Source organism: Rattus rattus, chromosome 11, assembly GCF_011064425.1.
Source record: "Rattus rattus isolate New Zealand chromosome 11, Rrattus_CSIRO_v1, whole genome shotgun sequence".
NCBI classification, from domain to species: domain Eukaryota; kingdom Metazoa; phylum Chordata; class Mammalia; order Rodentia; family Muridae; genus Rattus; species Rattus rattus.
Genome location: NC_046164.1, coordinates 70868743 through 70896064, shown reverse-complemented (window position 1 = coordinate 70896064; position 27322 = coordinate 70868743). Strand labels below are relative to the sequence as shown.

Below are 27322 nucleotides of genomic sequence, written 5' to 3'. Positions count from 1 at the left end.
ACAGGCTTTTCCAGTTCACAGTCTCAGGGTTCACAATGTGATCAAGTATCCTGCAACATTTCCCCCACCCTTTGTCTAAATAGAACTTCCTATAACACCAGTAAGCTGTGTAGTGTTAAGAATTACACTCACAGTGTCCGGTCCATCTGTATTTGGCAACCTTGGAGAAAGGACTACACTAGCTACCCTATCTTGGTGAGTCCAAAGTTCTGTACCTAAATCACTTTCTACCAGAACTTGGATTTATCAACCTTAAACCATCCCCTTAGACCTTAAAGTATTCTCTGAAATTCTAAACAGCGATGCTTAATGTGAGGCTATAACTACAACCCCATAAGAGACCTGAAAAGAATAAATATTACCCTGAGCAAACAGGGAGTGCAGAGCAAGCAGCTTCCAAAACTATAAAAATGATAATTTCTCTGCTCCCATATCTGGTTGCAATCTGAACATGGCCTTGTGATGCCTATTCTAGGTATTCCTGTCTCAGGTTTGTGTAAACACCGCTCCCCATTTATTCTCTGTGTTGTCGATAAAAGCTGGTCAGCTAATGGCTGCGCAGAAGAACGAGTAGGGCTGGCCTTCTGCCAGCCATGGGAAGCAGGGAGAAGAAAAGAGAGAAAGACAGAAAGGAGAGGAGAGGAGAGAAGAGGAGAGAGAGACAGGCAGGCAGACAGACAGACAGAAGTAGAGATGGAGAGAGGGAGAGAGGGAGAGAGGGGAGGGAAAGAGGATTCACCACGAGAATGGAGTCTGGGACTTTGGAAAACCATGTGACACCCAGAGAACCAGACCAATACTAAAATGCAAGTATTTCAGGGATTCTGGGAGGTAGCCCGATTATTTTAGAGGATTAGAATAGAATATTAACTTCCCAGTTACTATGTTGTAAAGCCTATTAAATTAGTCTTATAGTCTCTGTCTCATTCATTTGGGACCTAGCCAGGGATAGAGAAAAACTGCCACTTTAAAAACTGCATCCACATCATCTTGCATGAATTCCAGAGCGACAGCACCTAGGCTTTGAAGCAGCCTTTTGTAAATAGTCAGTGATGGTTATCTGACAGCTGCTCTTCCAGAGGATTCACAAAGTCTTTGCACAGCTCAGTCCCAAGACATGCTTGCTAAACCACCAAGTCTCCCATGGCTGAGAGTTCTTAAGTAATGGTCCCTTCGGACAGCTCCTAGATCAGGCAATTTCCTATGCAGAAATTGACTTGCTAAAAGTGCCTTCCATGTAACAATAGAGGCTCTGCCAAGCTCCTGGGTGTTTAGTCCTTGAGAAGCTGATCCCTCTGCTGCTATGAAGCCTAAATTCATCCTTCAGTGTCTCTTTTTCCTGATCAGCCATCCCAAGTAACCCAGAACACCGGCAGCATGGGGTAGGTATGCCAACCATACCCAGTAACTGGTAGGGAGTGAGGGATGCTGGGAGAACCCAGAGGTCCCACCTGATATGGTATGTTAGGTAGGCAGCTCGGCTATTTGTGCCGAGTTTGAGAGCTAACACATCACAGGAGACGCAGTCTTCTCAGCTACATGGGCATGGGATTGTGGATTGCCACCATCTTCTACTTGTCTACAGCATTAACTAGTGATGGTCTCTGTCTTCTCCTCACTGCCGGCCCTCTGCCCATCTGCTGTACTTGGGGACTGTCCTTAGCCTGCTCTGCAATTCCTTTTTGACTGTTTCCCCTGCCTGTTTAAGACAGGGTCTGCTGCTAGTTTAGGTAGATCTTAGTTGTAATTCTTCAGCCCCCCGAGTGCTGGGAGTGTACACCACGACGCTGAGCCCTTTGCCACACTGTCTGGTTTTCTTTCCACCATTTCTTGATATTTTCAACTTTCTCTTTTACAAACCACTTGGCACAGTCACTTAGAAGCCAGCACACTCTTGGTTCCCCGTGGCCTTGCCTCCCTGACAGGCCCTGTTCCTGGTGTCTGATTTCTCTGCACATTACCCAATGCCCAAGAGACTTATCTTCTAGGCCTTGGTTGACCCTGTTGCCTGCAAGGCCATGAGGACCCACTGTAGCTGACAGCTAGAAGTGTTCCTGGTCCGGGGCCATCGCTGATGTGCCCCCATTTCACTTCTTCCCAACCACTCAGTAATCATTACCTGGCAGCAGATAACTGAGGAGCCTGCCTGACTCCATTTTGAAGGCAGGAGCCACTGTGCTGTATTGTTTTAAAAAAAAATTTCGTTTCCATTTACTAAGAGAGCTGAGTTTCTGTTTTTAAATGTTTCCTGGAGCCTGACTTGCCTGAACCCATGACCCTGACTTGTTTTTTAGAACACCCTGACCCTCTGTGACCCTCCCTAATTATGTGGTGACATGGTGGTTTTTGTTTGTTTTTATCTTTATTTTTGAGATTTTTTCTATTTCCTTTAGTCTGTCTCTCTCTCTCTCTCTCTCTCTCTCTCTTTTTACAAATATTTTACACCTATTTTGCAACGACTTGTGATTTTATTCCTTAGAAGGGTCCTAAGAAATGGATTTGGGGCTGATCTTTGCCCAACTTAGGAGGCAGTTACTACCCAGGTCTTTAGTGCACCCTAATAAAATCCAGCTTGCTTCATTCAAATTTGATTCAAAATTGTGGTAGTGGTTTTAGTCTTTCCCAGCCTACAGCAGTAGAAGCCTCAGTGAGCGTGGGAGGCTGCCAGGTCTCTCAGGAAGGACCCATTTCCAGGGCTATCTGGGGTACCATAGGCAGCAAGCTTCACAGACTTCACATCATAGACTGCAGCCAGTCAGCACAGACAATAGTCCAAAAGGACGGTTTCCCTGAATGAGTGTGGAATGCAAACATCTGACACTACGCCCTCATCTGCTCGCCTCCCAGGGCATCACACATCGGCAGTCTCTCTGAGCAGGTGGCCCCATACCCAGTCCCCCAGAGACCCCACAACGGTCCTGAGTGTCCTAGACACTGGCAAACATCCTGAGAGTCAAACTATCTCTGCTACCAATCCCACCCCCATTGGCTTAGATTTTTCAAAACCTACTTTACTAAGAACTAAGGGTTCTTCAAGGCTCCAACCTCCCTTCTAGCCCGCCGCCCACCTGAGGTAGTGGAAAAGAACGGTTAATGGGGCAAAGGGTGAGGTAGAAACTTAAGGGTTTTTTGGAAAGTCCGTTGGATGGTGTTTTGCTGGGGCAAACACGTGAAGGAATGTTCGTTAAAGTGGTCACAGGTGTGAAAGGCTAAGGCCGACTCGTGAAGAACATTTTCCTGAGACCCAGGAGAGAGGATGTTCTGTTAAAGCAAGCACATGAAAGGACACATGATGAAGGCTTCTTTGCTAACAACACACATGTATTGGTCTGCCTTACATCGCGTAGTTGAGCTGCATTTGCTGGGACTCCATAGAGAGAAACACACCAAAAACTTGTAGTGGTGTGCTGCGGTCTCTTGCCGCTTCCTCAGGCTCGGGCTGATTGGATGCACGTGCTGAGGCAAGGCACATGGAGGACACGTGATGCTTGGAGGGTATAAACAGGACTCCACAGAGTGACCGAGATGGAGCTGGGCTTGCTGGCACAGTTAGCTGTGTAATGCTTGTAGGTCTCGAGTCCTCACTATCTTCACTTTCCTGGGAAAGACACAACTGAGAACTTCTCCTGGCGTTCCTGACGGTCCCTCCTGCTGACTCGCTCTGAGGCTGAGGCCTGGCGGTCTCTGCTAGGTAGCGCCACCTCTGCTGATTCGTGTTTGCTGTCCCGACTCTACTGAACTGGACTGCTGGTGCATCCATGAAGTGTTTGCAAGTGGATCGCGCGGCCGACCTGAACTGCCGATTTCCAGACAACACAGATGGGAATTGCTCCAAAGGACCTTTCTAAACAGGTCCACTTCCCCTGAATCATTTCTTTCCCACTATCTCTCGTGGGTGGTGGACTACAAAAGAGGTTAAAGCATTTAAGTTACAAAAGAAGCACATGGACCTGCTTAGAAATAGTTCTTTGGGGTTGGGGATTTAGCTCAGTGGTAGAGCGCTTGCCTAGCTAAGCACAAGGCCCTGGGTTGGTCCAGCTCAAAAAAAAAAAAAAAAAAAAAAAAAAAAAAAAACTTCTTTGGGGCGCTTCCGATCTTGTCAGCAGTCCAGTCTGTTCAGCAATCACCACTCACCAATCAGCAACGGCAGTCTGATCCAGAAGAAACCTTGAGGTTCCACTAATTGGTCCAAGTTTGTGGAAGCAGCAAATGGCCACTGGAATATCATGAAGTTCTTTGGCGAGCCACTCTCTATGAAGTCAGGTCAAGTGAAGATCAGCAATGCAGTGTAAGGTGAACCCATACAAGAGCGTCATCAGCCAAGACAGCGAAGCAGAGCAAGGCGAACCAATGCCAGAGTCTCCTCCCACTGTCTGTCAGGTCATATTTATGTCTAAGCACCATGTGTCCTCTCATGTGTCCGCTTCAGCAAAACACCCTTTCCCCTGTCTGCCCCAACAAAGCATCACATGACATAACTGAGTTTTCAAAGAAACCAGAAATTTCTATGTCACCCCCCCCCAAGCCTTGGGAGTTACTGGATACAACTGTCAGCTTATCCTATAAAATGTGAGAGGAATCTGAGTATGGTGGCACAGGTCTTTATCCAGTACTTGGAAGGGCAGAAGCAGGCGTGAGATCCCAGGTCAACTAGGATCCTACATAGTGAGACACTGTCTAAAAACAAACGAGATGATGGAAGTTGAAAGAGAGAGGGCAGGGATGCTGTGGACTAATGTTTGTGGACCCCAGGCTCCTGTATTGAAGCTCTGGCTCTCAATGTAGCTGTATTTGAAGGTTCCCCTTTCCTTGCTCACATACGCCTGCTGTAGCATGGCTTGGTACCCTCCGACGGTCCATGTTCTGTAAATCCAGCCCGACTGAGGTCTTAGAGGTGGTAGATGTTCATTTCAGACCCAGAACAAGCAGCTGAGCCCAGTTAACCCAGCAAAATGTACCTAACCCCCAGGTTCTCCCAGCATCCCCCAGTTCCTACCTGTTACAAGGTATGGCTGGCACGCCCAGAACTTTCCAGTCCAGGGACTAGGCTTCCCCTCCCTAAGAGGCTCTTCCCTACATAATCCTGATGGGGGAGGCTGGTTTTGTACACTGGGTATTCAGACGCTGGTTTCTATCCAGACATCTGGTTGCAGTCTAGATGGTGGCATGGTCAAGCATCTCTGTTCTCAATGTTATATAAAAATTGTTCTCCATCACCTCGGATTGGTTAATAAAAGAGCTGCAAGCACTTGCAGCTGGGCAGATTCCAATCCATTATAACCCAACCAGGCTGCTACTGCATAGCCAAATGAGCCATTAGCTGCATCGGAGTCTTGCCCTGGTTTGTTCTGGTCCATGTGTGTCCTCATGGCTGTTTTCTCATAGCGATCTCACAGTGAATCCTCCTGGTCTCTCCAAACCTTCTTCTTGTGGTCCTCCTCTATGCTTTGGTCTCCTTTTGGACCCCTTCACTGGGATCAGAAGTCCTGCCCTATCTCTTCTCCCAGCTAATTGGCTGATCAGCCCTTTTATTGACAGGTAATGTTTCCACACAGGTAGGGCAAGGTCTGAATGAAAATGGCCCCCATAGGCCATTTTGCATGCTTAACCTACAACGAAGGAATTGTATGGAAGGATCAGCAGGTGTGTCCTTGATGGAGGAAGCATATCCCTAGGGATAAGCCCTGAGGTTCCAAAGGTCCACACAAGGCCCAGTCTGTCTGTCTGTCTGTCTGTCTCTGCCTGTTGCCTGCAGACCAGGATGTAAAGCTCTCAGCTATTCCTCCAGCGCCATGCCTTCCTGACTGCCACCTGCCTCCTGCCATGATGATAATGAACTACCCCTCAAGCAAGCCCCAATGAAATGCTTTCTTTTTAGTGTTGCCTTGGTTGTGTATCTTCACAGCAACAGAACAGTAACTAAGGCACAAGGCATGACCCGTTCATTGTGGAATACTACTCAGCTTTTGCAAGGAATGAGATTCTATCACAAACTACAGCATGGATGTGACACAGTCTGAGAGGCTCCTCTCAGACTCCTCTGTCTCCTCTCCAGAGCCCTTAGCCATCCTGCTTACCTCAGCTGAAATAGAACCATACTGCCATTGTCCATCTGCCACCAAGCATGGTGGTCCTAACACAGAAGTCTTAAATACATGAAGACACGAGCCAGGCAGTGGTGGTGCACGCCTTTAATTCCAACACTTGGGAGGCAGAAGCAGGTGGATCTCTTTGAGTTTGAGGCCAGCCACGTTCATGGAGTTAGTTCCAGGACGGTCAAGGCTACACAAAGAAACCTAGTCTTGAAAAACAGACAGAACAAAAGAAAATATATGGTAAAAACACATAGAATATATTGCCTTTTCAGGTATCTCATTCTGTGGCCTTAATACATGATTGTGCAAATATCACCGTCTCTGTGTCCAGAACTGTAACCTTCCCAGGCACAGATACTCCTCCTCTATATGACCCTTGGCACCCACCAAGGGTCCACTCCTGTCTCTATGGGATTGAAGACTCTGGGACCTCTAGTGAGGGAGTCACGGTGTATTTTCCCTTCATTTTTAAGGAGTTTCTATTGTGGTGGGGGGGTGTGTATGATGTGTGTGCACAAGCATAGGTGTGTGCATGCAGAGACCAGAGTGCAACTTTCTGGAGTTAGCTCTCTCCTTCCGCCATGGGTTCTAGAGATCGAACTCAGGTAGCAAGGTTTTTGTGATGTCTTAGTCAGTGTTCTATGGCTGTGAAGAGACATGATAACCACTGAAAGTCTTACGATAATAAGCATTTCATTGGGGCTTGCCTACAGTGTTAGTTTAGTCTACTGTCGTCAGGACAGCACACGGGCAGACATGGTGCTGGAGAGGTAGCTTCGAGCTCGACATCCAGATCGGCAGGCAGCAGAAAGAGAGAGAGACACCGGGCCTAGCTTGGGCTTTCGAAACCCCAAAGCCCACCCCCAGTGACACACTTCCTCTAACAAGGCCGCATCTCCTAATTCCTCTCAAACAGTGCCACTCTCGGATGATCAAGCATTCAAATGTATGAGCTCGTGGAGCCATTCCTGTTCAAACCACCACACGTGGGAAGCAGTTCTCACTGCTGACCCAGCTTGCTGGCCCTAAGTTGTCCTTTTGTAACTGGTTTCCTATGAGATTGGCCCACCTGGGCTGGTGGCAGGTGGGCAATGGCAGGGTGGCTCTGGGGTAAGTGGGATGGCCGAGTGGGATGGGCTAGCCTAGAGCCTGCAAGGCAGCAGGGTATTTGAGGGGGACCATCACCACAGCATGCTATGTCTCCTGCTGGCTGACAGTCAGCTGACAGGACCACTTGCCACTTGTGTTTTCTTTCTTTTCTGAGAAAAGTTCCATGCACAAGATTAACATGTTTCAAATCAGAGTATATCTCAACCTTCATGTGAACTTCACACAGTAAGACTTCCTTTGACCTACTAAAATTTACACATATTTATTGTGGGGAGCAGGTTGTGGAAGTCACAGGAAAACGTGTAGGACTCGGGTCCTTCCTTCCACTATGTGGCTCCCAGAATGCAGCCCAGGTTGTCAGCAAGTACTTTCACACCCCTTCCCTGTGTGTGTGTGTGTGTGAGTGTGTGTGTGTGTGCGTGTGCGTGCGTGTGTGTTGGTTTCTTTGAGACAGGGTTTCTATGTGTAGCACTGCCTTTTCTGGAACTCACTTTGTAGACCAGGCTAGCCTGGAACTCAGAGATCTGCCTACCTCTGCCTCCCGAGTGTCTATATGAGGACGAGCGTAACAAGTCCCCGATAACTGGAGCTACAGGCAGTTGTGAGCTGCTATGTGGTTGCTGGGAATTGAACCCAGGTCCTTCAGAAGAGCAATCAGTGCTCTTAAGTACTGAGCCATGTCTCTAGCTCTATGCTGGCCTCTCTCTTTTTTTTTTTTAACCAATAGCTTATGTTTTTATCTTATCAGCATTTCTAACATGCACCTCGCAAACTATTAATAACCCTGCAAAAGAAAATTTCTTTAGATAAAAAAATAAGTATACCAAAACTTTTTTTTTGGGGGGGGGAGATGGACAGGGTCTCACCATAGCTCAGGCTGATGTAGAGATTGCTTTATATATGGGGCTGACCTTCCTTTGTCTCCTGAGTCTGGATCATATGTCACTAAGGCAAGTAAACCAAGAGGAATGTTTGTTCCTTCCTTCCTTCTTCCTTCCTTCCTTCCTTCATTCCCTCCCTTCCTTCCGTCCTCCCTTCTCTCCTTCCCTCCCTCCGGCCCTCCCTTCTGGTATAGGAGTATTGAACCCAGGGATCACCCATAGTAGGCAAGTGTTCTACCACTGAGCAATATCAACAGGAGGAAAAATGCTTTTCAGAAACTTAGTCTTTTAACCTAAGGCACAGATTAACGATATAACCTCCAAAGCTTCCAACTCCCACATAAAGATCAAGAACTCAACAGCACTTATGTCTCAACTAAATCCAGGTTAAATCTAAGTGTGTCCCAACCCACTTTGTATTGACTGGCCCTGAGTGGCCAGCCGTGCTTAGAGGAACTCAGCCCCACCATCAGCCCCAGGAACAGGGATGCTTAGCACCATATTGGGAGAAGTCACTATTCTTCAAGTCAAGATGTGCAAGCTTTGCGGGGAGGGGCTCCGTGGCTCTGCCGGCCTCTGATTGATCACCATGGTCTCTGGAGAACGTTAGGCCAGATGGAGAGAGAGGCAGGGGCGGCGGGGGGGGGGCACTTAGCCAGGGTCAAAATCCTTGGGGTAAAGGATTGTCCGTTGCTGGCCCCAAGAAGACAGATGAAGGAGGGGAGAGAAGCAGGCTGGGTGAGGATGGAGGAGAGTGGAAGCCAGAGAGAAAGGAGAGGAGCAGACAGGTTTGTGTGAACTAAAGTTCTCTGAAGACATTGCCTCAGCTAACTGCTGTAAGTGACCGAGGTACAACCTCCATGGAGCCCGGTGGTGACTGAGGAGACTGAGAGTCAAAATGACCTTGGGCTTGCTTAATTAAGTCCTTTAATAGTTACCCTAACTTGTCTGTCTAACTTGGCATCCCGGTGACCAATATATTTCCCAGAATATATTACCGAGGGTCTCCCAAGCATAAAACTAGAGCCTCAAATTTTGAAACTCACGGAAGAGATCCCACCTGGAGATACGCCAATTTGTCCGGCATCTGCAATCTCAGCCCTGGGCAGTCCAGTGGTTTTGAGCACAGTTCCGTCCTGTCAGCGGTGACCTTTGGGGGCATGTTTGGGTGATCTGAATAGAAATCTCAGCGGTTTTTCTGAAGACTGTGTGTGTGGTGTGCCTGGGAAGAATCAACTGCGGGGTGACTCACCTGGACCTTCCAGCGTGGCTCATGGTCATGGTCAGTCTAGATCCTGGAATGAAACAGATCGGAAGGGAGACTATGTGCCTAAGCTGCAGAAGGGACACCCTCTCCAGAGCCTTGCTTTCCGAGGAAAGACGACTTCCTCTAGCTTGCGGACGCGGCTGTGCACGGTGGTGGAGACACCGTGACAGGGCAGGGCACTACAGTGACAAACCAGTATGGCGCAGCGCCCCAGGCCCTCTTCTGACCCCCACCCCCACACCCCACACCCATCACGAGGCTCCCAGGTTCTAGTCAGGACTTTCAGAAAGGCGCACTCCCTCAGTTTGGGCGCGCGATTTCCCGCCGGCTCAGGTCTGGCTGCCAGGGTTGGTCTCCCTTACGAATGAGCCCTGGATGGACCCGAGGTAGAAATCAGCGGCGGCCAGACACTGTAAATGGTCACGGTGGAGAACCAGCGCCCAGGCCGCAGGGAGGATCTGGCGGAGCATGCGGGGCCTGAACAGGTGCTGGCCGAGGACTGAGCGCGCAGGCAGAGTGATGAGGTCGCGGCTGGCACCCTCAGCTGGTCTCCCGTGTCCTCCGCTGCACCCCTACGCGGTTGCGCCACGGAGCCTCGCACAGAAGCAAGGCAACCAGAGCCAAGCGCGCGCGGCCGCGGCGTTTCCATGACGACGACGTCAGGGGGGGCCCCCGGGTGGGGTCCGCTCGAGCGCATGCGCGCGCGTGCGGGTCGCGGTCCGTCTTTCCCGAGTCGCCCGCGCTGCTGTTCGCGGTTCTGTGAACCGCGGTAAGGGTGGGGTGGTGTCCGCGGGGGCCCCGGCAGGGTGGGACTGGGCTAAGCGCACCTGAGCTCGCGGGATACGTGAGTAGGGCTGGGCTGTGGGTGGCGGGCTGTGGGTGGGCGTGGTCGGGGCATCACCAGTGGACCGGGGTGCAGCCAGGTGCGCAGCGCCGCTGACCGCTACTCGCTGCAGGGCGGCCTGGGCTCCCTCTGCCATGGCCCCCGCGCCCAGGTCCTTGCTGTCGCCGCCGACTTTGCTGCTGCTGCTGCTGCTGAGCCTGGCGCTGCTAGGCGCCCGCGCTGAGCCCGCCGCCGGGAGCGCTGTCCCCGCGCAAAGTAGGTGCCTGCGGAGGGGGCGTGCGGGAGGCGTCTTTGTTTCCTACGCGGTCACTTCTTAGGTGGGAACTGGAGGGCGGGGGACAGGGACCGGAACGCCCTGGCAGGGGCTCAGCCTGTCCACCCTCACGTGACGCTGATTCGCGTCCCCTCAGGCCGTCCGTGCGTGGACTGTCACGCATTTGAATTCATGCAGCGCGCCCTTCAGGACCTACGGAAAACCGCCTACAGCCTGGACGCACGGGTAAGTACACAAGGTCAGGGAGGTCTGGATTTGACCGGTAGGCACCCCAAGATGTAGCCACTTTAGGGATCTGGGCCTAGGTCTCACCTGAAAACGCCCCATGCCCTGCGCCAAGGTGTCAGGGCATTGTGTCCTGTGACTTGTGTACTCCAGGAATATATATATTCTTAAACCAGGATTTCCAGTGAGCGATGAGCCCAGAATAAGAAACTGAGGCTGGGGCACAGAGGCTATGGTGTGAGAGAAACGGAAAGCTAAGTTGGACCAAGAGATCTGGGTGTTTGTCCTGGAGTCTTAAGTCCTCACAGGTTGGGTGAACTTGGATCTCTCAATCCCTGGGGTGTAGCCCAGGGAGTTGACCTTCTTGTAAAGAGAATTGCTGGAAGCAGGAGGAAGGAAAGATCCCATCTAGACCCAGCCCCTTTGGGACAGTCAGAAGGGTACTCCACACAGTGGTGTCTCTCTCCGCTTCCCAGTGAGCAGGCATCCACTTGTTTTGTGGGTTGTGGGGTGAGAGTCCATGATGCATTGAGTATAGATGTGAGTTGAAAGATGGCTGGAGTGGTTGTTCTGGCGTAGGGATGAGTGTGAGGAGGGACTCCAGCAATGGGAGCTGCTCTGAAGGGAATGGAGGTGATAAGGCACCTAAGGGCACAGAGAGGCAAGATGAGGAGGCCCGGAAGTCCCCGCAGGGTACCCAGATGAAAGTGAAGGAACCAGGAAGGCCTGGGAAGGTGTCCAGTTAAGAGCTCTGACCTGTCTTTCTGCTGCCTCTGGTTCCTTTGCAGACGGAGACCCTCCTGCTGCAGGCTGAGCGCCGGGCTCTGTGTGCCTGCTGGCCAGCTGGACGCTGAAGATCATTGCCAGTGATGTTCCCTGTCAATAAACGCCTGCTAGCAATGCCTGTGTCCTGTGTTTTACTCTGGCCACCAGAGACCCCTCCTCCCCCATGTGGCCCTGTTAGAGTCCTCTCTAGGTCTTGGTTTCTCTGTTACAGGTGAGAGGAAGCTGTTTGTCCCATAGAAGCACCTTGCCGAGGCGCATTTGCCTGTCCATGCAAACACTTGCTGCTGACAGGGAAGTGAATTGGCCATCTCAGACCTGCCTCAGCCAGCATGCTCTTGTTTGGGGGTCAGGGGGTCGTGATACTGGCCTGTCCCCTCTGAGTTCCCTAAGGCCTCTCTGTACTGGAGTGGGCATGGCTTTGTGGAGGCCGAGCTCTGGAACCCTAACCTGGGGCTTCTGCAGGAGGGAACACCAGGGAGCAGCAGGCAGTGGGCAAACCTTCCAGGAGGGAGAGCAGTATGCATGGTTCTATCTGCAGCCCTAGGCTTGGCTCCTGGGCACCTTGACCTCTGAATGGGAGTTAGTGGTCCCTTTTATGTTTGCACATGTGTGTTAGATGCCTAGCAGGCAAACCTCAGACAAAGTGAGGGGGCTCTCTCCTTTTATTGGAAAGTTTGTGCAAGTGAAATTAAAAGTTTCCCCCCTTAAATCAAGATAGGGCATGTGCACACACTATTGGAAGCCCTTTCAGGAGAACATCAGGGGCTGAGGTTTTAGTACCTGCCTTGCCTTAGACACAACCATGGCCTGTCTGGGTTGTGTCTAAGGCAAGGACCTTAGTACCTGCCTGTTCCTTGATTAGCCCCATGTCCCACAAAGAGTTAAATCATGGGGGTGGGGGAGCATTGTTGGGGGAGTGCTGAGACCTTTGGTGGCTCTTCAGCCTGAGCACTGTTCAGGTGGGTTGCACCAACCAGGATTCTGTTCTGGGTTCTTCCTGAGCAATGGAGGTGGACGTATACTCATGTCCCATTGGTTGATTTTAGTCCTGACCATTCCTTGTTGCAGGAGAGACCAGGAATGTGCCTGGTGGGTGTAGATTGCCAGATCTAACCAGTCAAATACAGAAACAACACTTTTTAGTACCCTTTATACAATGTTTACAGGATGTACTTACACTAAAGGTATTGTTTACCCTAGACTCAAAATTAACTGTCCTGTATTTTATGGATTCTGTTAGGTTAGCCCTTGGGACAAATAGCCAAAAAAAAGTATGGTGCACAGTTTTCTTTTGGGGCATGCCTATGGTATAAAGTAGAATCAGACAGAAAGGCTAGGATGAAGGTGTCAGGAGGTTGGTAGCCCATCCAGCAGGAGCTGGGGCTACAGGGAGCTGAGGAAGGAAAGAGAAGAGGAAGCTTGGCAGGTGACCCTCCTTGGACTTTATAGTGTCTTTGAAATTGTGTGTGTGCACATATGTGTGCACAGGAGACAATTGGAGAGATAATTGTCTCCTTCCACTGTGGGTTCCAGGGATTGAGCTCAGTTTGTCAGGCTTGGCAGGCACTTTTAGGTCAAGTCATCCCTCTGGCCTTGTGAGGTTTTGAGCCAGCAGTTTCTAGGTCTGTGAGAACAGGGTACTTGTGGTTGCTAGAGACACTACATAGCCTAGAGGATAATATGGGCCCTTGAGAGAGTTGCACCCATCATGGATGGAGGCTAGGGCCCAGATGTATTTGAAAATAGAAGTGGGGTGTAGTGGGCACCTACTTTTTTCATCCTGGCACTCTGGAGGGAGAGGCAGACAGATCTCCAAGGCCAGCCTGGTCTACATAGTGAGTTATAGAACAGCAAGGGCTATACAGAGAGAGACCCCGACCTTAAAAAAAAAAAGGAAGAAAGAAAATAGAGCCAGGAGGATTTGGAGAGGGACAGGTCAATGCAGCTGTAAGGACAAGCACTTGGACCTGGAGCAGAGGAAGTAGAGTGGAACTGTTAAACTGTTGAGTTCTCTGTGATTGAAAGAGGAGCTGAGAAGACCCTGAGGTAAGGCGAGGGACCTCGGAGTAGAAGAGCAGACAGGAGGAAAGATGAAGCACGTTCTGGGGGTTGTGTTGAGGGCTCTAGGGAGATGAGCGTGGCTTGTGTTTCATGCTACTGTGGTTAAGCAAACACCAGGACCGTACCAGCAGACTTGGTATTTTGGGTCACTGGTGGGTAAGCTTGACTTGAGTTTCTTGGAAGGAGCAGCGATGGAGAGGTCTAGCAGTTACCAGGCAACGGGTTAGCCTTTCCTAAGGGCTCCGCATTGCCCTGGATCCACAGTGCAGCCTTGCTGTTTGTCTTAATGTGACATTCAGATTAACTAAACGTAGCTCAGGTTACGGTCAAGCACAAGGCATGCACTTTCTTTCCGAGATGCCATTTGTTTTCTTAGATTTAGCCCTCCCTGGGCTAACAGACCTCCGTGTCTGCTTATTGTTGAGCACTGAACCCAAGCCTTGGACACAGGAGCACCCTCATATTTACCCATACTCGCTCTCCTCTATGCCAAGTCACCTCAGTCTTGATGACCTGCTTCACAAGTCAGCCCCTTATGTCCCTCCCTTTTTTGTGGCAGGGTCGCAGGGTTTCATGTAGCTTTGGGAGGGGGGGTAGGGTTGATTCCTAAGGAGCACTAGACTGTTTTTCTTTCTGTCAGCCCACGGTTGAGTGGGATTGAGTTGGTCATGCCCATCATGGGTGGGGGACTCTCAATCTGTGTTCAGAGGAAGGATGAGTGATGGTGTGGGGATGGCTTCTGAGAGAGTTCACTTTGCAGCTGCAATAATGCCATGCCCCTGCAGCAGCTGGCCCTGAAGAGGTGAGGCTCTTGCTGAGGAGACTTTTCTAAGGAGGGTGGAGCCTGTTGGAGGCAGTTTTTTTTTTTCCCACTCAGAGTGAGTTGAGTCTGGAAATATTATTGCAGAATTCCCATTTTGGTGGCTTCTGTTAGTGACATGCTGGACCTGTTTCTCTTCTCTGTACTTTGGGCTCTTCTACACCCCCTCTTAAAGGCTCCTGTCCTCCCCCCAGTCCTCAGTGGCTTATATCGTTCAGCATCTAGCCCAGGACCATTTCCCAAGATTACCTTGGCTGTGGATCTTTCCAGTATCCACTCCTTTTCTCCACATTTTCAGCATGGGGTTCTTCTTCCCCCAACAGACCCTGGGACAGCCATGCCAGGCAAATGTAAGTCCTCTGTCCTCAACATCCTTAGAGAACACACCGTCGGTGGAGGGCTGCCCTACTAAGAAAGTATCTCGACCCATAAATGTTCAGGTGTAGGGTCCAGGGCACCGGTCCCCACTCTGTCTCTGAAATCTGGACCGACGTCTTCACCCCTGCTGGGCTGTAGGCAGGCATTCAGCTGTAGGGTGTGAGGAAGCCAAGCTGGGTCTCCTGAGTCTTCCTCAGAGGAGTGTGTAAGCCTTCCTGGGGGAGCTCAGGTGAGGTAGTGACTCTAGGCTGCTACTTTCTTAAAGAGGACTTGATGCCACCCAAGAATGGCCTAAAGGATAACGGCAGAGGGCGCCCTACAACAGGAAGGAGAACAGGGCTAACCGGGGCCATGGACTGCCCTGTTGTTTGCGCAACTCCCACGGTAACATCTATGAGGTTCCAAGTCCTTCAAAGTGTCTGTCCGTGGCTCCAATCCTGGCCCTTCCACACTTCCAGACAGTTCTGATGTGTTGCCTATAGCGCAGGCTGCCATCATGGCCATGGGGGCAAATGATTATAGAAGAACTGGGGCAATGAAGGGAATTGTCAGGCAACCCAGGGAAAGGGACCTCTGCAGAACTGAGAGGGAGCATTCAGGTCGCGCTGATGTGAGTCTTACAAGGCCCCTAGACTTGGAGGTGCAAGAAACGAAGGAGCAGCTCTGGTCAGGGGGTGGAACGATGCTCTAGGCCACTTTGTTGCTTCTAAGGCTTACAGGCTCCAGTGACCCTCAAACCTAGGGTCCTGAGTAAGTTCTACTTGGTTTCACCAGATGGGTCCTCAATGCCTAGCCTCACTTTCCCCGGGGCTCTTCTGTCTGACTGCCCTCAGCCCTTACAGGCCGGCACTGTTCCTGCAGACCACCCAGCCAACCTCAGGATCCAGGAGAGGTCAATGTGGCTGTTCAGGGCCCTTAGCCTGTTCCGGTACTATCAGTGAGTTCCTTTGAAGTATCTAGAGATTTAGCATCAGAGTCTAGGAAGGTCGCCGCTGGGACCAGTTAACCCCCAGCTCCACCCCCGTATCTTGAAAACATAGTGAGGGAAATCCTCTCTAGCCTGGTCCTCTCCTCCGCAGTCCCCTTGCGCTGACAACTCTGTTTAATCTCCATATCCTACTCCAGGTTCCGTTTGCAAGACAGGCCTTCAGTCTCTAGGTGACCTTAGCCGCTCTGCTGGATCCAACTATGGTGCGGCATAACGCAGACTGAGGGTCCTCTGGCCCGGAGACGTCAGTCTCCGCGAACACGTGAATGAATTCGGCTTTGGGGGTGCCCATCCCCGTGACCTAGGAAAGTGGATATGCCACTACGCATTCCCCACTCCAAACGCGCCCAGTCTGCTGCGTCTGCACGTCTTGCTCTGGGGGACTATGAGACCGCGGCTCAGAAGCGAGCCCCCGCTGCACCTGCACCAAGGCCACGGGGCGCATGCGCGAGCCACGGAAGGCGGGGGCCGAGCCGGGAGGGGTCCCGCAATCCCGCAGGTCTGCTGCCGGGAGCGGTTGCGTGTCAGATTGGAGTGGGGTGGGGTTCGGCCCTGCGTCAGGCAGCGCGGGCACTATACCCCATTTCAGCCGCGTCCTCACTCTCTCTCAGTTCATTCGGCCCCGGCCGCGGGCTCGAAGGGCGCCTGCCAAGGGAACATGGTGCCCCTTACGAGGACTTCGGCCCGGAGCCGCGTACAGACAAAGGGGTGGGAGATGGAGACACTTCCGTGACTACTGACAGCGGCCGCGGAAGAAGAGGACTCATTGCCGCAGGAACGCCGGCCCGAGCGCAGCGGCAGCTTTGCGGGAGCTCAGGGGCGGGGTGGGAGGCGTCCATCACTCGCCGTCCTCCGGGCGAGCCTCAAGCCCCCCACGCAGCGTCTCTCTGAGCACCCTGTCCCTGCTGCCGCTCACTCGCAGCTCACTGAAGACCACTTCCTCGCATGCTCTCCGCTCGGCCCCGCTGTGCTCCCGCGGTCCGCCAGCCACGCAGCCCAAGTGTGCCATCGGGCGGGCGCGGAGGCGGCGTCTGCTCCCACCCCCGAGATCACATGGTGACCCTCGGCAGCCAATGCAGTGGACGCTAGGACCCTGCGGGACCCCTGGGCGCCGCGACTGCACCGGCGCCGCTGCATTATAAATACTTCTCCAAAATGCGGCGCAGCTCCCCTGCGCGCGCCCCGGCCGCCCGCCGCCTCCGCCCTGCGCCCCTGAGCTGCTGCCGCCGCTGCCGCCGCCGCGGGTCCGAGGGCGCCGCGCCCTGCCCTGGGCTCGGGCTCTGCCCGCCGCCGCCGGCTCGCGTCCCCGCGCTGCGCCGCCCGGCCGGGTGCATGCATTGTGGGCCTCCCGACATGGTCTGCGAGACGAAGATCGTGGCTACGGAGGACCATGAGGCACTGCCGGGGGCCAAGAAGGACGCGCTGCTCGCCGCCGCCGGAGCCATGTGGCCCCCGCTGCCCGCCGCGCCCGGGCCCGCTGCCGCACCCCCACCCGCGGCAGGTCCCCAGCCCCACGGAGGCACCGGGGGTGCAGGGCCGCCGGAGGGGCGCGGCGTGTGCATCCGCGAGTTCCGCGCAGCCGAGCAGGAGGCGGCGCGCCGCATCTTCTACGACGGCATCTTGGAGCGCATCCCCAACACGGCTTTCCGAGGCCTGCGGCAGCACCCGCGCACCCAGCTGCTCTACGCCCTGCTGGCGGGTCAGTGCGCCGCGCGGGGCGGGGGGCCGGCAGGGCTGCGGCAGTCCCGCTCCGGGTCCGGCTCCAGCGGGCCGGTCCAGCGGACCCCTCCGGGGACCGTCGCGCTAGACTCTCTCTGCCTTCCTTCTGGGTCCCCATCTCGGAGCCCCGGTGCCGCGTCGGTGCGCTGAACCGGCTGGGAGGAGACCCGATGCACCCGCGGCGCAGCGCTCCGGGCTTTCGGCCAAGGGGCCTGGGCCGGGCGTGGGAACCGGCGCGGGCTGAGTGCAGGGCGCTGCGGACTGGGAAACACTGGGTTGGCAACTCAGTCCGCGGCGCCCGTTCTCTCCGTCGCGGGGCATCCCGGGTGGGGGCGGCGTGACAGGGCAGGTAGCGCTGCAGCTGCGGCCCGGCGCGACAACTATATATAATCTGCGGGCGGGGGAGGCCGCCTGAGGCTCAAGTGCTAATTTATGACGGGAAGACAGCCAGCTCCGCGGGGAGCCAGGGAGACTGTTCGCCAGAGTCAGGGCTACAGGGAGGGTACCCTTTGCTGTTTTGAAGCACACCCCCTCCCATTTCATGCCATCCCATTCTGCAGATGAGGAGCTTGAGGCAACTCACCCAAGGTCATTCAAAGGAGGCAACTTTTGCTCTTGCGCGTTTTCCTCCTCCACAGCATAAATGAAGTTGGAAACAGTGTGGTGCTTGTTGCCTGACTCTGTCAGCCTAGTGGGCTCCGGAGCTGCCCAGGGAGGGCTCTAGTTGGATTCCTTCACAGCCCGGCCGCGCAGGATGACCTGCTTGGTTAGGCAGTGCCCTGGTGTCTCTGTCCAGCTCTTTGACTTAGCACCAGGATAGGTGGAGCAGGCAGGAGCTCCTTTGGAAACTGGGGGAACCAAGGGCTGACCAGCACTGGTCTGGCCTAGGCTGTATTGTGGACCTTTGTTTCAGGTTGTGAAGGTAGCAGGTGTTTACGCCAGAGAGCTTGGAAATGAGGAAGCGTAGAGAGGGACTGCGGCCATGACTGCTACACAGAGAAACAGTCCCTGGTGGGGAGCATCCCTAAGCACTGATTTACCAAGGTGGTTTGGACTCCGGGTGCTGCGGGACCTGCCCGTGTCCAGCCTGGCCGTGTGCCCCTCTGCACCTGCCACCTCACCTGTGCTCCCTTGCCTGCAGCCCTCTGTTTTGCTGTGACCCGCTCACTGCTGCTGACATGCCTGGTGCCGGCCGGGCTCCTGGCCCTGCGCTACTACTACAGTCGCAAGGTGATTCTGGCCTACCTGGAGTGTGCGCTGCACACGGACATGGCTGACATTGAGCAGTACTACATGAAGCCACCTGGTGAGTTCTGGAATGCTCCAACTCTGCCTATTCCCTCCCTCTTCACCTTCAGACACAAGAGTGCCTAGGCTATGAGATCCTGATGTCCTGAGCCTTCTGAATGACTGAGGCCTCTAGCTAAGGGTGGAGTGTCAGCAGGGGAGAGCCAGAAAGAGGTCCTTCCCTTGGTGGCCTAGATCCACCGTGTCCTCCGTTGGATACTTTTTCCTGGGACCTGCCATTTGTTTGTATGTTGGGGGTGAAGTCCTGGCTGGATCCTGAGCCAGCCCAGAGTGCCCCAGGGCCGGGGAATCCTGGGTGGCACAGGAGGTGTCCCAGGGAGCAGGTGATTGAGCAGGGCCCAGGCCTTACTTGGCCTCCTGGCTAGATTAGACTAGTGAACCATGAGGTATTATCCCAGAGCCCAAGGCTTTCTGTACAAAGAGAGTCTGGGACTCTGGTCTATGGGAGCTGGAGACTGGTCTCTCTCCCAGGCAAGCCATGAAGCAGGCTGGGTTGTGGGAACCAGAAGAGAGAGACATTTTGGGGATGTGAAGGGCTGAGCATAGGGGACTGGCCAGCAGCAACCAGGTCTATTTCAAGGAAGGGCAGCTGCTCTGGCCTTGCCAGCTATAGTTTTTGCCTGTTCTTCCTCAGTGGTTCCATCCTGTACCCCAGTGTCCTGTTCAGCTGGCCTTGGTGCCTGCTGTTCTCGTCAGTCCTTACCCATATTCAAATACAGCTTCCAGTCCTCTGCAGGGCCCTCGACCTACCTGCCTCTGCTTGGGAAGAGAAGGTGGAAAATGGCTGAAGCGGGCTTCAGTAGATAGCATGAGTAGATGGGTGTGGTCAGACGTTCCTGTCCTGTGTTCTGTCTGAACTGCAGGCCCCTCCAGGGTTGCTAACCCTTGAACATCTGCTAGGTTTGCAGGACCCCACAAAAGCTAATACTGGACATCAGCTAACTGGGCTGTGTAGATTTGTGGAAATTCTTATGCAAGTTGGGAAACAAAGCCCGGGAGGAGTGACAACTGGGTACTGGAGGAGTCCTGACCTCTGGTCTGGTTGTGTGGTTGGGTGTGAGGGCAGCTGGTAAGAGGGCAGTTGGCCTATGGGGTTAGGGAAGTCCTAGAGGCTCTGGGACCAGGGCCCTCCATGAGTTGGCAGCTTTCTCTGCTATACTGGTGGAGGGCGGGCAGGCAGCACCCTCAGCTGTAGAGCACTGAGTCTGCCCTGGAAAACCTGGCTTCCTAAGAGGTGAGAAGTTAGGAAGGAGTGCTGCTGGGTGAGGACAAATACAGGTGCAGAGTGTTTGGGGGACATGTGGTCCTTTGAAGGAGGCTGGAGGTGGGGTGGGTAAGGCCAAGGGAGGCCAGATCACACACAGCACAGTCACTCTCTTGGCTAGGCCAGACGCTCCCTCTCTCCTACAGTCCCTGAGCCGTCATCTTTCAGAACAGTCTCTGAGTATTCCCTTGACCGTGGACCTGTAGTTGATGGTGACCGGATTCCCCATGCCTTGTGCCCTTCGGCATTTCTCCCATCCAAACTCCTTGTTCTCACCCTTTCCCTTCTTGTAGGGGTGAGGGTGGGATGGCTTCGCTGTAGGTGGGGATGGCTGGCCTGGCTCATTGCCTGTGGAGGTTGGGTTACTGGGGTTGGGGGGGTGTGGCTGTCTGTAGTCCCTCACTGGGTTATAAAACCGTTCTTCTGGGTCTCATTCAGTTCTATCCCTGCAAAGATACTGGGGGAGGAGTACGGCAGGCCAAGGGCTGGGGTTCAGAGTATGTCAGCAAGACATATTCTACCCTGTGGCCCTGGCTGTGGTTGTCTGTGGTTTTTCAGGTGGTCTGGGGTTAGGAACCTGCTTCATCAAGGCCTGTCCAGCTCCTAGGCACCTCCAACTACTATTCTGGTCAGGATAAAAGAGACTCAGGCTGGAACTGATGGTGTCTGCTTGTGATGTGGGATCCTGTCATGCAGAGTTGGGCAGGTTGGCCTGGACTGAGGCTTGAGGAGTATTCTTGCTGCTCAGAGGGTGTACACGAGGCAGGTTATCCTAAATCATGGCCTCCTGTGGTGTTCAAAAGAGCCAAAAGGTGGATCTGGGTACTGGAGGATTGAGCATCATTGTGATATCTTGACTTGGCACCCAGCTGGAATGGGCAGCTCTGAGGTCATTGCAGCCTTCCATGCAAAGTGTTCCTGACTGTCATGTCCTTCCTAGGTTCCTGTTTCTGGGTGGCTGTGCTGGACGGCAACGTTGTGGGCATCGTGGCGGCTCGGGCCCATGAGGAAGACAACACAGTGGAGCTGCTCCGCATGTCCGTGGACTCGCGCTTCCGCGGCAAAGGCATCGCCAAGGCCCTGGGCAGGAGGGTGTTGGAGTTTGCCATGCTGCACAACTACTCTGCAGTGGTACTGGGCACCACAGCCGTTAAGGTGGCCGCCCACAAGCTCTATGAGTCACTGGGCTTCAGACACATGGGCGCGAGTGATCACTACGTGCTGCCTGGCATGACCCTCTCGCTGGCCGAGCGCCTCTTCTTCCAGGTCCGCTACCACCGCTACCGCCTGCAGCTGCGCGAGGAGTGACCACCACCACCTGCCCACCACCCTGTCTGCCCCCGTCCACCTCTGCCCTCCTGCTCGCTGCCTAGTGCGGCCTTGCTTTCCAATGCTCACCTTGGCGTTTGTTTGGGTTTTCCTTTTTCAGCATCCTGCTGGTTCACCACCTGGCTGGTTCTGGGGCCACAGGGTCCCAGTCCAGAGTGCTCATCAGCAGCACTCTGGTGGGGTGGATTGTCTGCAGCCATGGCCCTTGCCTCCCCAGCCCATCAGAGTGGCTCATCATGCCTTGAAGAGTAGCATTGTGGACCATCTGAACTATCCACAAAGCTGCCCAGCCTGCCTCCATCAGGGAAGGACTAGCTTTGCCCATCAAGCACAGAACCTCTACAACAACCCCCCCAAGGAGCAGAACCCTGGCCCCAGCCAGGCTAAGGCCCAGCTATTGGCCTCTGGAAGAATGGTCTGCTGGGCTGGCCAGCCACTGCCCCATGGGAGGCCAAGCTGGCCTCAGGCCCTGCTTTGCCCTGTGCATGCTAAGGACATGGCCTGGCTGCAGCATGCCGCATGCCACAGCCCCCTGCCCCGCTGCCCGCCCAGCCTGGACTTCAGGCCTGAGCTGGTGAGCTCCCTTGTCCTGTCCTGAGCTGGCCTCTGGAGGGCCTACCTGCCTGACCCTGTCTGCTCTCTGGTGGGGCCTGGCCTGGCCTAACCTGGCTCTATCCACTCCTGCTTTGCTTTGAAATCATCTTACCTCTTTCCCTTTTCGGTCCCTGTGCCTCCTTGCTCTGGCTGACTTGGCTGGTCACCTGGGTCTGGCTCCTGTAGCAATCCACTGCACAGCATGGTGGGGATTTCATGGGGAGGGGGAACACCTCCCCCAACACCTGTTAGATCAGGTGGCCACCTCCCAGCTGCCTGAGGTCCCATGGCCTCATGCTGTCTGTGGGGTCTGCCCTGTGAATGTAACTAGCCCAGGCTGTTGTTGGCAATGCCTGCCACAGCTTCTCCCAGCCTGAAACAACCCATTCTCTAATAAGTTACGTAGACAGAATAGCACTCTGCATGACTTTAATTCCTGGGACAAAATGGTAGTTTGAGCCTCCAGACACACATCTGTGTGGTGCTAGCATATGCACGGTCTCTGGCCCCATTTGATGGGGGTGGGTGGCCGGGTAGGTGGAAGATTTCATTTTGAAGTATGGAAGGAGACTCTAATTTAGTGTAAATGCCCCCAAAGTGCTCTCACAACACAAAGCTTATGAGGCTCAGGCTGCCCCTTGACTCCTTGTGTGCAGGACTGAGGGGACTGGAGGGTCTGAGAGCCTCATAGGAAGAGCTGGGCACTGCCTTGGGGGCAGGAGCTGGTGGTTGGGGTAGGTCCAGCCTCCCACTACAGACTACTCTGCTAGGCCATCTCTTCTCCTCGTTTCTCCTTTTTGAGGTCCAATTTAGAATCCAGCTTAGATGGGGGTGGGGATGGCCTAGGACAGGGAGAGGCAGTAGCTGGCAGTGTTCATGCGCCAGCTGAAACTTGGACTTAGCTTTAGTGCAGGGGGTGCATAAAGGCCCATATACACTCCTGTGTGGGGCTTGGGGTGAGGAGTGGCAGGCTAGGTAGACCATAGAGCTGGGCCCCTGGCACCAAGGCTGCAATGTTAGAAAGGCTCTTTAGAGTTAATGAGTTGGTGGAACAAGCCCAGCTTCCTGAGGGGCCTTTTGTCCTGTTAGCAATTGAGGCATTTGCAGAACACTGTACAGACCCCGCTCTCCCCTGTACATTCCTCCCTGGTGGTGCCCGGTCCCCACTTGGGGATGGGAGTTTTGTAGACTGTACAGAAATCGGCACCCTATTTTCTTGCAGCTCTCAGATTTTGTTAATCTGGATTATACAGACAGACGTAAAGTGTTTTAGCAAAATGGAAAACAAACAGTTGTGCCTTTTTTCTCTTTTCTGTTTGGATTGGTCTCGGCTCGGGGCTAGTTTTAGTTGTTGTGGGGGTGTAGGGACTGCTGGTGTCTGAGGCCTGGGTGGGCCTAAGTGGGAGCCGGGTCTGCTGGACACCAGCAGCTGCCAAGGCTTCTCTGATCCTGTGCCTTGGGGCCTGCAGTCTGGGGTTGGAAGGTATGGCAGAGCACTGGGATCACATGTGCACAGAGCACGGGGACCCTGTAGCCACCATGTCTCTTTGATACTGACCTGGGATGAGCTCATAGTAGATTCCTCCATCCTAGGAACTTGTGGGGAGGTGTGGTCCTTCTGGCCTCTTGGCACCTATCTGTTCAAGGGGATCTCTTCCCTCTGAACAACCCATGGATAAAGGGAAGTGCGCTGGGCTCTCGAGTATTCGTTGCCTTCTGTCGCTGCCAAGACTTGGTAGAGATTCCAGGAATGGATGGTGGGGTAGGTTCCAGCTGCACCAGGATGGAGCCTTACCAGGCAGTACGTAGCTTGGCAGGGCCTGAGGCCCTGGAGACATACCTGTCTCCCTGGGCTGGAGGAAGCCGAGTGCACTGATGACTGGGCCTGGCCATGTCCACTCCATCATCCCAGCCAGAGCTATGTGCTCTGCATATGTGCACTTGATGTGAAGTTTCCGTTTGTTGAGATTCTGATGTTTCTTCTACCTCTGTGGAGACCCTCCTCCTCCCTGCTTCACTTGGTGGGCATGTGCTTGGTGGCCCTCCTCTGAGTTTGCTGGCCATCTCTCCCTCCCTCTGGCCTCCAAGCACTCGAGGTGGCCAGCACCTGTACTCTGGAGCCAGCCTAGGGTCGGGCCCTGTGCTCAGGATCTGTGGCTTCCAGGAGTCCTATTTGCTCGGAAGCTTTAGAGTAGGGCGGGGGGAGGGGGATGATAGAATGCCAGTGTTGGATGACCCTACAGCATAGATGTGGTATACCATTGCTTGACTGTCCCCTGGCAGCTCCCACTGCCAGGTATGTCTCTGCAGATGCCTAGTCTCTGCTGTATGGCTAAGAGGCTGGCCTGCATGTGCAAAGATCTGCTGCGTGAAGGGTGGGGCAGCACAGTCCTGAGTGTAGTGAGGCCATGCCCTGGTGGCCACGGCAGCCCCTTCCATGTCCTGATCTTACCGCTGTGCTTACCCTTCACTCTAGCACTGTCCTGAGGCTGGGCAGCAGCTGAGGGATGTGCTAACTTGGCTGAGGTGGTAAATGACTGGCTCTGGCGAGGAGGCCCCATGAATAACAGGTTAGTCTCAGGGGCTTGGACAGTTCCCATCCTGCACAGTTGCCCTTCCTGAGATAAGGGGATAGGTGAGAGAACAGAATCAGGGATACACCTGAGGTGAGCTTGGGTTTTGGCCCGGTGCCTGGGACTCAACAGACCATAGGACCATCACTTGTTGCTGGAAAACATGCTGCCCATTCCTATTTGCCTTTCCCAGCCCCAGGTAGCCCCATGGTCACAGCTTCCTGGAGCTGGCTTCCAGAGCTGAGCCTGTGGCTAGAGGCCTGGGTACAAAAGTTTTTGGGTTTTGCTAGTGTCCCAGGCTTCTTGGGGGCTGGATGTGACCTTCTAGCTGGGTAGGAACTGTGCAGCACCCATGAGACCATCTTGTCAGGCCCAAGGGGCAGGCTGAGAGGGTTGACCTGAGATGATTGTGTCTCTCTGTCCATGGTAGCAGTGCTGCTGGCACCTGTTGCTACTGCCCTCTTGGTCCGCTGTGGCCTCAGCGATGGTTCTGTCCTTGTCTCTTGGCTACACTGTATGCTGGATGTGGGGCAGACCCTGAGCTGTGCTGCTCTTTGGTGCTGCCATCACTGCTTCCAGCAAGGGAGGGGTCCGTGACAGTGGGTGGAACTTGCTTGAAGCTGGTGGAAGATGAGCCTTGACTTACCATTGTTGGATGTATTTTTTTAAAACAGCAATAATTAGCCATTTTAAAGAAGGGGTTTACCTGCATAAATGTGCATGCCCATCGTGTATGTGCATCTGTGCACATGTGAGTATGTGCATCTGAGAGTATGTGTTTGCATGGTGAGTGTGTGTGTGTGTGTGTGTGTGTGTGTGTGTGTGTGTGTGTGTGTGTGTAGGAATTGTGCAGCACCCACGAGGCCATCTTCTTGTCAGGCCCAAGGGGCAGCCTTCGAGAGTTGACCTGAGGTGCACGCACGTACACACACAAGCACATGCCATTTGTGATCATGTGCTCATGTGACTATATGTGCCCAAGAAATCACATTCGTGTGTTGCATGTGTGTGAGCTGGTGTGAGTATGCGTGGGCATCTCCATCCATGTATGAATGTGTGCATGTGTATGTTTGTATGTGCACATGAGTAGCAGTGGGAGGGAACCTGTGGGGATGGTTTCTGATCTGGGAGGCACTTTGTGGTAAGAAGCAGGGTCTTGTGGTTGTCTCTCACTATGCCCATTCCTACCCTGCCCTGCCCGGCTCCATGTGAATGTAGCACAACCCCACCAGGCCAGCTGAACCTCTGCTGGTCCTCACCTCTGTCCTCTCCCCCACAGCTGAGGGGAGGGTAGAGGAGCTGGAGGCCCCTTGGACAGGACACGGACTGGGTTTGGCCAGGGTGCAGAGGGTATGGCACAGTGGTAGGTCTCACTGTTGTGGTTTGTTCCTGAATTTGTACTGTGAGCCCATGATGGGGTGGGGGTGTCCTGAGACCCCAGGATGTGCCAAAATAGCCCCTAGGGCCAGGTGACGAGCCGAGTTCCCAAGAAGACAGGCTGGGGGCCCAAGTGGGTGTGTGCCCCTGCCTGCACGGCCCCCAATGCTGCTGTTTTTCAATAAAACCAGAATTGAAGGAACCTGGCTCTGTGCTTTTCTGAGGCACCTCCTGGGGTGGATGTACTGGCTTTCCCTTTCTCTGGGCTTTTTATGCCTGTGTTTGGCTGAGCTGGACACTGGAGCAGGAGTGGAATCATTAAGGCAAGGTTAGGGCCTTGGTATCCTTGTGGAGTTGAGGCCCCTTCCCAAAACTATTACCAAGCTCCACCTCCCATGATGCTCTCTCCCCCACTAGGGAAGAGGGGCTTGAGTTTCTCTCTTCCAGGAATGGTTAGGGGCTGTAGCCTTTCATGATTTCCTAAGCATGGTAGATATAGAGGCAGCAGCCAGACTATAGGACAACTTGGCTGTAGGGTGGAGAGGTGGTGGGGGTGGAGTGGTGGTGAGGGTGGAGGGGTGGGATTGCCTCAGGCCTAGCAGCAACCAGAAGGTTTTACCATATGCTGGTTTCCTATAGTTTTTGGGCAACTGAACTTCAGGTACAGCTGAGACACCTCTGGTCTCAGCCCTACTGTTCTGACCTGGGTCTGGTAGATATTCACCACTGGGCTTATGGGGGTTGGATCCATGAGGAGTTTCACTCTTCTGGACTCTGGTGGTGCTGGCAGCCTCCTGCTGTGTGGCTCCATATAACCCTTGCTGCTGTCTACTTGTCTACCAACATGCATCTTAGGAATGGATCCTCAGATGAGATTTGGATTGTCACAGGTATCAGTGTTGGCCAGGTTGAGGGGTAGACCTCTCAGTGAATGAAGACATGCATTCTTTACACCCGTCAGACCCTGTGCAGCTACCAGCCAGTCTTGTCAGTAGGGAGACCCTTGAAGGCTGGGGGAGGGTTTCCAAAACTCAGACACTAAGCTCAGCCCCTGGACATCTTTCTAGGACTTTCCTCTGGAACAATGTAACCATGGCAGTGGTCAGGAGCTGCCCTTCCCAGAGGTAGAGGGACTCGGTGATCTTTTCTTGGGCTTGGGTGACATAACAAAGCCCATCTTTGAAACCTAAGCAGAAGGCTACCTGTCATGAAGCTGGCCTTTTATCTTAAACCTTGTGGTGCCCTCCCAGTGCTAGACATCAGCTCCCTTACTGGACATGGTCCATACTGGATTATGTTGGCACAAAGAAGAACAGGGCCTGGGTGGACACTCATCAAGGGCCAAATGCTCAGCTTCTTGCCGAGCAGACTGTATGTTGTATACATGGGTGTGTACCCATAGGAAGAAACCACTCGCACATGGATACAG

General features: G+C 53.8%; 2 protein-coding genes across 3 annotated transcripts; both read left to right on the top strand.

Annotated features, from left to right (window-relative positions):
• Window positions 1-9985: 9985 nt before the first annotated feature.
• C11H4orf48 (chromosome 11 C4orf48 homolog) lies at window positions 9986-11596 on the top strand. 2 transcript variants are annotated; one of them, XM_032916718.1, is made up of 4 exons: window positions 9986-10122; window positions 10310-10452; window positions 10608-10696; window positions 11485-11596. In XM_032916718.1, the coding sequence occupies exons 1-4, from the start codon at window positions 10001-10003 to the stop codon at window positions 11548-11550; spliced, it is 420 nt and encodes a 139-aa protein (XP_032772609.1). In that variant the 5' UTR covers window positions 9986-10000; the 3' UTR covers window positions 11551-11596. The 2 variants fall into 2 exon arrangements, with proteins under 2 accessions (XP_032772609.1, XP_032772610.1); XM_032916719.1 differs by having other exon boundaries at window positions 10108-10197.
• A 5430-nt stretch (window positions 11597-17026) lies between these two features.
• On the top strand, window positions 17027-26095 carry Nat8l (N-acetyltransferase 8 like). The gene is made up of 3 exons (XM_032916259.1): window positions 17027-17428; window positions 18590-18754; window positions 20961-26095. The coding sequence occupies exons 1-3, from the start codon at window positions 17062-17064 to the stop codon at window positions 21326-21328; spliced, it is 900 nt and encodes a 299-aa protein (XP_032772150.1). The 5' UTR covers window positions 17027-17061; the 3' UTR covers window positions 21329-26095.
• The last annotated feature ends 1227 nt before the right edge of the window (window positions 26096-27322 follow it).